At 38.3% G+C, this 11,146-nt stretch overlaps 1 protein-coding gene across 2 annotated transcripts; it reads right to left on the bottom strand.

The window, feature by feature from the left end:
• Window positions 1-864: 864 nt before the first annotated feature.
• RPS1 (ribosomal protein S1) lies at window positions 865-8,226 on the bottom strand. Of its 2 annotated transcripts, XR_014334898.1 has the most exons (8): window positions 7,787-8,183; window positions 6,662-6,937; window positions 6,259-6,339; window positions 2,335-2,616; window positions 2,134-2,244; window positions 1,745-1,831; window positions 1,001-1,195; window positions 865-906 (listed from the first exon to the last, which is right to left on the bottom strand). XR_014334898.1 is itself a non-coding variant. In XM_028259982.2 (7 exons), exons 1-7 carry the CDS (start codon window positions 8,075-8,077, stop codon window positions 1,091-1,093), a joined length of 1,233 nt encoding a protein of 410 aa, XP_028115783.2. In that variant the 5' UTR covers window positions 8,078-8,226; the 3' UTR covers window positions 950-1,090. The 2 variants fall into 2 exon arrangements, 1 of the variants encoding a protein (XP_028115783.2); XM_028259982.2 differs by lacking the exon at window positions 865-906 and having other exon boundaries at window positions 950-1,195; window positions 7,787-8,226.
• Between the last annotated feature and the right edge of the window lie 2,920 nt (window positions 8,227-11,146).

Here is an 11,146-nt window from a genome sequence, read left to right as displayed (position 1 = left end):
TGATTGTGGTATAGCTTGGCCTGTGTTTGAATCTAACGTTTGAGTAGGGATTTGTAGAGAAATAAGAAGAGAAGGAACAAGTGTCACTTTACTTAATTTTGTTATCACTTATTCCTTCATTTTTCCTTTCTCTTTTAAATTTTTACTTAAATTCAGAATCCAAACACAACACAACTTAAAAGTTATACCTATAGCCCATACACCTTCCTAATTAACCATATGAAAGCCTTGACTCGGCAATGTCTATAATTATTGAATTATTCTTGATGCAATTCTTGTGCGGCAGTTACAGGCTCCAACTTTATGTTACAACCAAAAAATTGACTTAGTAGATAAGATACTCATTTAAGTTATATTTGGTTGAACGATTTGATGAAAGAAATGAAAAGGAAAAAAATATATAGTTTCACTTTTTGATTGGTTATAATAAAAAACATAGGGAAAAATAAAGTGAGAAAAATATAATTTTACTTTTTGTCTTTTGGGTTCACTTTGATTTTTTTCTCTCTCCAATTCTCAACTCAACCAAACATAACCTGAAATTCGAATCCTATCAATTCTCTCTCTCTCTCTCTCGATTTTTCTCATCAAATCCTCTAACCGAACACAACCTTAGGAAAGTTTATATTCAAGTCCCACTGTTATTGCACGATGAAAAAAAACCCATTGGTTGTTCATTTCAAAACAAAATACCCATCAAAATGACTAATTTAAAAAAAAAAATGTCATCAGTGATCATTATGAATGCACTTTCTACTTAAATAACATAATGCCACTTGATCTGCAAATCAAGCAACTAGACAAATCCATTCAGAACAGCTCACAAGTGCTCTGGTAAGGGCATCATCCATGAGCAGCCTCTGCTTTGCAGTTGGGAACACTTCATACCATTAGAGAGAGATCTTGCTATAAAGCAAATATAGATCAAGGATTAGAAGGAACATTGATCTAGTGAGAATGAAAAATGTAATCTATTTAGCTGAGAGGCTAAAGTAAAAACCTTTTTCAACAACCCTTGAAAAGAAAAAAAACAAAGTAACTTGTGTGTACAAGAAGGAGAAAGCAAGAGGATTTATGTAACTTCTTCTGATCAAGAATCTTCAGCTGGAGGAATATCGCTCAAGTCTAGGCCTTCAGCAGGCAAGTCTGTAGTAAGTGGACCTAAAATCCCGTCAGCGTTCAGGGTCAATCCACTCTGCAAAAAAACAAATGTGAACAAGATGCTCAAACCTAGTTATGATCAATGTAACATTCTTAGATACCATACCAATATAAAAGGTAACACAACATCACAAAAACAAATGTACACAATCCACCAAGAACATCGAGTAAACAATGCTTTGGAACAGATGTAATCAATGCCCTTGCAATAAGTTGACCTGCTTAAATCAACATTATCTATACCATCATTTCTACAGGGCAGTCCCAAGAAAAAGCAACCTCTACAATCAATAATCTTCTCATACCCGATATGGCTATTGAAAATTCACCACTGATACAAATCAGATTAATTTTGAGGTGTTTAGGTAGGAAGGGTAGGGGGTGGAAATCATTCTCTCCAATACAAGGTTAATATTCATTAATTGAAATTTGAAAGTTATTGTGCAGCTCAGTAGCATGAAGAGCATAACCCTTAATTTATCTTTCATAATATTGCAGTCAATCTACCCTTTTTTACTCAATTTGTTTTATTTGGGTCCAAGTGAAATATTAGTGGAAAAAAAAAAAAAAACTGAATGGATACCTCAGGCTGGAATCTCAGCATGTCAGCACGAGCCATAGCTTCTGCTTGAGCTATTCTTTGCCTGAATGTCTGAGCCATCTCCTCCGCCTGTCAGAACAGGATCAAACACATATATAGTAATCTCTTTCTATTCAAAAAGGTGAGGAGCAAGTGTCATACATTGGAAAATTAAAATCCCCATTAACAATAAACAAATGTAACGAGTTCTCTCTTTTCTTTTTTCTTTTTTCTTTTCTCTTTTCTCTTTCCTCTTTTTTTTTTTTATTATTTTTTTCTTGGAAAAAAACTTAAAATCAACAAAATAACCTCTGCAAAAGCATAGAAACGTACAAGCTACAACAAAGTGTCAAGATAAACAAAACTATAATGAGGTTTTCTGGAGAAATTACCTTCTCAAAAACAAGCTTTGGGTTGCGAATCATATCCCCTGGAGTAGGCTCTAACTTCTTAGTAGAAAGACTCACCCGGCCTCTCGCCCGGTCATGGCTCAGTATCATGACCTATGCCACAAGAATTTGTACCAAAAAAATTAACTTCTAGGAGAGCACCAAATATTTTCAGCCAAGAACTAAAGGAATGTATATCCATACCTTGAGAGTGTCACCCGGTTGAAGTACCGTTGCGATATCAGAGACACGGTCATGACTGATCTGACTAACGTGGAGAAGGCCATTGATTCCACCGATGTCAATGAAGGCGCCATATGGTTTCAGGCTCTGAACGGTTCCAACAACAACAGAACCAATTCCTAGCTGTGCCTGGCTGTCAGCCATGGCTTTGCGGTTGCTGAGGACAAGTCTAGTCTGTTCCTCATCCACCTCCACAAACTTAAGTGGAAGATCCTTATCAAGAAGGTCTTCCGCAGTTGATTTCTAATTTCAACAGAAGAGCATAGCAATGACTAGGGAACTCAAGATATGTTCAGAAGAGCATAACTAATTGATAATGAAATTGAATGGGAAAAAGCAATCATGTTAGAATAAGAGAAGAACTCAACTCAATAAAATCTTATCCAAACTATCTGGGGAGAAGAAAAGAAGCATTACAAATGATACTAAGTGTTTTAGAATAATCACAAAATTGAATAACCCAGTCACATTATTTGTGTGATTCAGTCACCTACTTAGATTTGTCAACACACACACACACACACACACACACACACACAAAAATCAAATTTCAACATGGTCATTCACACTAACAACCTCCATTGTGTTGGACACTTGTCAAAGCAACACGTTTCATTTTCAAATTTGTGCGGACAATTACAAATTAGTACACCTTTAGGGCCCGTTTGTTTGGGGTAGGGGTGCAACTCGGGCGGGCTCAACCCGAGCAACCCGAGCCCAGCCCGAGTTTTTTTAGGGCTTGGGCAACTATATCTTGTAATCTGGACGGGCTTGGGCAGATTTTTGATGCCCGAATTGCAATTCGGGCCGGGCTTGGGCAGAACCAATGGCCAACCCGAGCAACCCGAACCCGAATTCAATTTAATATATTATATAAATTATATAATATATAATATATAATATATATATAATTTAATAAATTATGTAATATATATAAATTAAGTAAAAGAGTTAGTCTTAATTTTTTTTTTTTTTGGTTAGTCTTCTATTAAGTAAAAGAGTTAGTCTTAATTTTTATTTTTTATTTTTTTTTGGTTAGTTTTCTACCATTAGATTAGCATCTTTTATGTCTACCCTTAGATCAACCTACAGGTTTCTGAACTCAGGCAATTCGGGCAATTCGGGCAACCCGAGTTCAAAATACAAAGCTTGGGCCGGGCTTGGGCAACAATGTTCGGGTTCATGGTCGGGCTTGGGCGGGCTTGGGCAGTGTCAAATACAATTCGGGTCGGGCTTGGGCAGACCCCCAACCCGACCGAACCCGCCCGAGTTGCACCCCTAGTTTGGGGTTATAGGAAGGGGATTGGAACTACTAATACATTGGTATTATTAATATCTTGTTTATTTTGAAAGATAGCCTTGGGACTACTAATACCTTGGTATTACTAATACCCTTGGTAGGAATGGCAACGGGCCGGGGCGGGGCCGGGGACTACACTCCCCGTCCCCGATCCCCGAAGGCTCAAAAATCCCCGTCCCCGCCCCCGATCCCCGGCGGGGGAACCCATCAACTCCCCGTCCCCGTCCCCTAACGGGGATCGGGTTTCCCCGACCCCGAAAAATCCCCGAACTTTTTTTTGAATTTTATTCAACACAACAACAAATCAATATAATCACTATGTTTTGTCATGAACAACAAATCAATGTGTACACAGATCAGACACAGATTTAAATTAAAAAAAAATTAATGTGAAAGAAAAATCTATTTTTAACAACAATATGTTTTCATCATCATCAATAAATCAATATGTGTACACAGATCAGATCACACAGAGATTTAAATTAAAAAAAAAAAAAATTAATCTGAAAAAAAAAAACTGATTTCAACAACAATCCAAAGAGAGATCTGAGTACACAGATCAGATCACACAGAGAGAGAGAGAGAGGGAGAGACATAACAGATCAGAGTTCAGATCTAACATATTTGAGCGCGAGATCGACAATCGCTGGTTGTGGTAGTGGGTTTGGTGGTGGTGACAAAGAGACATAGCTTCTGCGGCGGTGGCGGTGGCCAACGGTAGTGGTGGTGTCGGGGCTGAGATGAGAGTCGGGGCTGAGATGAGAGTTGGGGCTAAGTTGAGAACGAGAGTTGACAGAGAGAAGAAACGAGAGTTGACAGAGAGTGAGGGAAAGAAGAACAAGAGACAGAGAGTTGAGAGAGTGAGAAAGAGACGAATGAGAGTGAGAGAGTGAGACTGAAAGAGTGAGATGAGAGTCAGAGAGTGAGAGGATAGAGATGTATGTAAGAGATATATAATAATATAATAATAATATGAAAGAGATATAGAATAATATAATAATAATACAACTAATAGTATATACGGGGGAAGTTTCGGGGAACTTTCGGGGCGGGGTCGGGCCGGGGCCGGGGTCGAGAAATTAATCCCCGTCCCCGGCCCGAAAATCATCGGGGATGTGTTTTTTAATACCAGCCCCGGCCCTATGGGGAATAATTTTCGGGGAAAAACCTATTTATCAGGACGGGACAGTCCGGGTCCCCGTCGGGCCGGGTTGATATTGCCATCCCTAACCCTTGGAAGGGGGATTCATAGTGAGGAGGTAGAGATGGTATTAGAAAAATAGTGAGGGAATTATAAATTTTTTTATTTTTTTTATTTTTTATATATTGGGAATTTTTTTTAAAATACTAATGTTTAATTTTTATATTATTTTATATAAAAATAATTTAACAATTTCTCACTATCAATCCCCTCCATTCTATCTCTGAAAACAAACGGGGCCTTACATACTTGACATCAGAAAATTTTCAAAAAAGAAAGAGGAGCAATTTAATTTGTGCATTATGCATTATGTTTATGATATCTATCTATTGCACCATTGGTACTCTATTCACCAATGAATTGCTCGAGAGCACAAATGTTTATCATTTGATTAAAATTTCCCAATAGCCTTGACCATAAAAAGACAAAGTCCATGCCTCTCCATCAAGCTACAACTACACAAACTTTCTTTCATTTTGTTTAGTTTTTTTTCTCTTTAAATGTGTGTGTGTGTGTGAGCGCGTGTGTGTAGTAGGATAGAAACACAAACTTAATCACTGAAACATATCTATATGTGTATATATGAATGTTTCATCTTGTACTATCAGAGAGGGAGAAGAGGAATGCAGCTCTCTGGTGTCTGTCTAATTCATGACTGCAATCACAACACTGATGATCATTTGTACATTAAATTTTAGGTTCATGTGGTCATGTAAACACTGCCTTTCCTTGATTGAATGGTGTATAAATTATATTTAGTCCAGCCCAAATTTTTTTGCCCACGATTCCAGTTTGAGATGTCCCAAAATGGTTGTCTATTTTAAAAAGTCAAGACACTCAAATATAAGGCTTTACAATATTATTCTTTTGAAATGAGTGTGAATGCATTTAATAGTGTGGAAGAAAGGGATGGTTTTTGAACTTTATACCATTAGTTGGGTTTCTGAGCAAAATACATACTTGCTTCCTTAAAAAGCTAGATTTTCCATGGTGAACAAAATAATATGGGATGGGGGAGTAATGAGGGAAACTGCAAAAATTATTAGAGGCTGAAACCACATTCTTAATTGAACAAAAGAAATTTATACTGTCTTCGCAAACAAACACCTATATAAGCATAAAATTGGCTCTATAGATTCTGGGTTTCCAAATCTCCTGCAGTCATGCCATGCCACACATTATGGCAGAGCATGACAACTGCGTTTGTCAACAGATGATGACATAATTCATGATTTCTGTATTGCTTCATATAATATCCAGGAAATGGAAATATCAAAAGGGTTATCACTTCCAGTGGCAGAAAAACTACATGGGAATTGATTTCAAATTTTCAAATAAAAAACAATTATGATTGGAATTGTGGAAGCTAGGTTGAAGAACTAACTGTTGATATCTGTGAGAAGGGAACGAACCCACGAAGGCCCTCCACCATTGCCACAATTCCACCTTTATTTGCACCAATAATCTGCATGCATGTTCAGTTATTCAGACAGCAAACTTTTCAAACTACGAATATTAAAAGTCACAAGACAGACAATCAGAATTTGGCACCGGGTCGATTATCACAACAAAAGATTCCTAGAAGCAGATAGTTTCACTCGAAGACAAAACCAAAAACAATTGATTTGACTTTATAGGACTATAGGACCATCAAGATGAGACTCATTACAGTATGTATCGTACCTTGCACAACTTAACTGACGGCGCATTCTTAATAGATGTATATATTATGTAGAAACAGAAAGAAAAAGACAATATACACAAAATTGTGGATTGCAAATACTCACCTTACCCTTGACAACAACATCTTCAGCTTGAAGCTGTCTACATCGCTCCCAAGCAAGGTCATACTGGATTGACCGTAAGCTCAATATCAAGCTATCATCGGCTTCATTTTCACCTATGATTACAAACTCCTCTTGCAAACCAGGAACTATCCCTGCCTCTTCCACATGCTTTATATTGTGAATGGATGCCTCTCTGACAGGTAAGAATGCTGAAGATTTCGCAGTCATGTCAACTAGTGCTCCGTAAGCATCTGTTTTGAATACCATTCCTTTTACCTAAAAAGAAAGTACATGAATGATTAAACTACTCTTACTCAAGAAAAACTAAACACGAATATTTATCCCAAAAAAAAAAAGAAAAAGAAAAAGAAAAACTAAACATGAAAAAATTTGTATCCGATGGAAAAAGGAACAAACAAATTGGACCATGCTCTCAGTTAATATGTCTTGCACATAGATTTAAATTCCTAAGCATTTTAGCTAACCTTCCAGGAACTGAAGCACCCAACTGCAAAAGGTTAACTTACACAATGCATTCATTTGTACTTGTAAAACTATTTAACTAGTTTGGCAGTGTTTTATTTTAGTTTTTTGTGTTTTCAGAAACAAAAGCAATGAAAAATCCAAAAATGCCCATTCTTGTCATATTATTGTCATTTTGTTGTGTCAAAAATTCAAAAATAATCTTTTGATGTTTCCTAAAAAGTGGATTTTTTCATAAATTTTTGTCAAAAAAAAAAAATTCTGAAAATAGTTTACCAAACAAAGTTCATTAAATTTTCAAATGAAATTTGATGCTAAGCATAAAAATAAATAAAAAAACTCCAGAATTCAACAAAAATGGAAGTTAATAAAGGCATCAAATAAACCCACAGACAAGAAAAGTAAAGACTTGCCAACTGAATAGCACATACACAGTTGCAAATTTCACATACTTCACAAACAAACCCTGATTGAAGCTCATAATAACTAAAGCCAATCCACACCATTTCCACGTAATTCCAAGGATTTAAGCTCAAACATCAACTAATATATGCGAATTTCACACAAATAGTTGCAAAAACATAGGAATACATACATATACATATATAAATATATAGATAGATAGACAGAAAGATAGAAAACCTTGGTGCCAATTTCGGAATTGAAGTCGTATTTGTCGAGGGCAGAGTGGAAGTCCTCGATGGTGAAGGGGACGCCGGACATTGGAGCCGTACGGCACCTCTCGTAGGCTTCCTCGAACACGTCCTTGAGCTTCTCTCTCTCTTTGGTCTGTGCATTCGATATGGTCACTGCCGATACCACTCTCAACGAATTGGGTTTCTTCTGGTTTTGTCTCGTCGAGTTGTTGCTCACTCGACTTGTGGAAAGTGGTGGGCATCTCAGTCCACCAATTTGCTGTGCCAGAGACGCCATTCTTCTTTCTTCTTCTCTAAACTCAACTCAACGCCACACCACACCACACCCCACCCCACCCAGAGAGTCCATTGATTGGTTAGATAAGGTGGATGGAGTGGAATGAAGAGAGAAAGAGAGAGAGAAAGATGGGCCCACTTGCTCCAAGTATTTGTGGGCCAGAGCTAGTAAGCCCAATATTGACAAGATATATGGGCTCAATCCAGATGTCAATCTATTTCTAGCTAGGAATGGCCCATTTCAAAATGACAGGTGTCTCAGCATTGGGTTGGCCTGTCAAACCTTTTCTTAAATTTTTTCTTATATAATGGGCTGTAAAGTTTTCAGCCCACGAGATGGGTTGGAACTTGGCCCAAACAACGAGAAGGGGGTGGAAGGGTTATGCATCCCTCTTGGTTTGCAATCTACGAGCAAAGTGATATTCCTTTGAATGACACCTAAAATGAGTCCAATCGAGTTAAGTGATACAATCTTGAAATAATTTAACGAGTTTTAAAATATATTTAAATTTGATTTGTTTACATTTTGAACCGATCACAAACGAGTTTTAATTAAGTTAAACTTGAATCTTTAGGTTTTTCAAATACATAAATTTATCAAGTTAAATAGTAGGTTGTTCAAGTTAAACTTGAAATTTGACTCATTTTGAAATGTGTCTAAATTTCACTTATTTACATAACAAATTGATCTCAAACAAACTGTAATGAGCCAAACACTAATGATAATTTCTGTGCATATCTTTTTCCTCATGCTTATTGTGCGGGGAAGAAATAATTCTCCTCGTGTAATCCTGTTGACTAAGTCCACGCTCCTCCGTACGACGTCGCTTTGTCACCTGAAAACACAAACGTGAGCTAGTCGGCGGGTGTGTGTCGGAAACCTCTCCGATGCCTAAGTCAGAAAACTTGATAAATAGACAAAGCTCAATGTATTCAGGAAGCAAAATTGTATGTTGTGTTATGTTACCTCCTCCAAGGTGATGCTTGTGAGCTTTTATAGGTTTCGAGTGGCCCAATCCTAGTAGGACTTTTATTCCTCCATGCAGAGTCCTCCTAGGATTCATACTCCTAAAGGATAATGCTTATCCTTTTACACCCCCACTGCTTAAACCAAGTGGGATGGTTTTTACCACGGCCGAACTACCATTTGACCGAAATACCTATGGCTATGCTGAGCCACAGAGTAGGCCGAACTATCATTGGTTCGGTTCTATCTCTCGTTACACCTTATCTCGGTTCTCCTTTGTATGAACTATGGTGTGCTAGGACCGAGCTACCGAGTAGCAAGGTCCTGACCGATCTATCCAGAACACGTTATGACCGGACTAGACCGTAGACCGGACTAACTCCAAGTTGTCCAGACCGAAGTAGCTTTACAATTCCTGAGCCGAAGTAACTTCATCTCTTTTGACCGGAGTAACTTTATTTCTCTTGGACCGGAGTAACTTCTCGGCCCTTTTTACCTAGTCCGTCATACTTTGGGCCATAAAGTCCATCTCATAGCTCGGCCCAATTTTCACCAAAAATTACCCCCTCAATTGCCCCTTAATTCCATCTGCACAGCATGATTGGGATTACCTAGTGACCAGCCGAGGTAACGTTTTTTAAGCCTTTCCAGCCGAACTTAAAAAATCGTTTAGCCTCTCCAGCCGAGCCTATTTTACTTCGGCTCTACACGTTCGGTCAAAACGTCTCTTCACTCAGTGACTGTAACGCTTCGCTTTCTAATGACACGTGGCAGGCTCTGATAGGCTGTCGGCAGCTGTTACGCCGTCCTCGTACTACGAAAATTTTGAACAGTCCTGCTCTTTTTGCCTTTCATCTTTTTTACAAAACAACCCCTTTGTTCATGAGTTCATTCATCTACCCTATCTTTTCTTTCTGTGCCTCCATTTCTTTGCTTCCAAGCCCGTGCTTTCCATTGCTGCCACAGCTCCATCTCCAGTTCCCTCTTCTTTAATCTGGTAAGTAAACCCATTTTCTTCCTCTGTTTTGCTTCAGAAAACCTGTTTTGTTTTTCTTTTTTCTACTTTCCATGTTTTTGCGAAACATGCTTGTTTATTCTTGTTTTTGCTTCTGCATTTTCATAAGAAAATCAGTAGAACTCATGCGTGTATGAACTATTCTGTAGAAAACTAGTCTTAGATCCAAAATCATGTAGCAACCGAACTAAGATACTGTTTGTCCTATATACTTTAGACAATAACCGAACTAGAACTTTGTAGAAATAACAGTAGTTTCAGTAGATTATCAACTCTTGAATAACTCTAGCCGAGATAATCCCACCGAACGAAGTTTGACTGCATTAAATTAGGAACCTTGGTCTTCAACCGAACTAAGCCTTTGGGGCTAAGCCAGCTTTCCTAGTTTCTAAACCAAACTCAGAAAGCTGCCCCTAGAGGCTCAACCGAAGTAACAAAACTCATAGTTCAACCGATTTAGGCCTTTGGGGCTAAACCAGCTTTCTTAGTTTTTTAGACCGAACTCAGAAAGCTGCCCCTACACGATGAACCGGTCTAACAAAATTGTTTCCAAAGCCAATATGCTGAGATGCCTGCCAAGATTTGGCTAATAAGAACCTTGCTCAAACCGAGCTACCAAGCATTTTGCTGAACCGAGATAGAACCTGTCCGAAAAGCCGAAGTAGGGCTCTTTTACCTTGCTTTTAATTTGTAGCACGGTCCATTGATCTGTGCTTAACCCCTCTGTTTTCTACTTTGCAGACTTAGGTTGCCCAGGCACTCCTGCGTGCGCTCAACCGAGCTACTGAGCACAATTTTTGCATCGATATAACTTATCCGTAAATTATACCTTAAATGGGGAAGTATAGGTACCTAGTTCACACTCCAGACGGCCTAGCCGAATTCAAGAAGGACTATAACATACCTGACGATGTCCACCTGTCTTTAGCCGAAAAAGATGTCATTCCCTGGGATAACGAAGGCTTTGTCCCCTTCACCCTTTTATCCATTATAGAAACCAGACTACGGTTTCCAGTCCAACCATTGATCTGTGAATTTCTTAGGCAGACTAGATTATGCCCAACCCAACTATCTACCAACTCTTACCG

The sequence above is a fragment of the Camellia sinensis genome, chromosome 7 (genome assembly GCF_055761805.1).
Source record: "Camellia sinensis isolate YWXY chromosome 7, ASM5576180v1, whole genome shotgun sequence".
In the NCBI taxonomy this organism is placed as follows: Eukaryota; Viridiplantae; Streptophyta; class Magnoliopsida; order Ericales; family Theaceae; genus Camellia; species Camellia sinensis.
The sequence above is the reverse complement of the archived record's forward strand: the minus strand, read 5'-3'. Positions and strand labels throughout refer to the sequence as shown.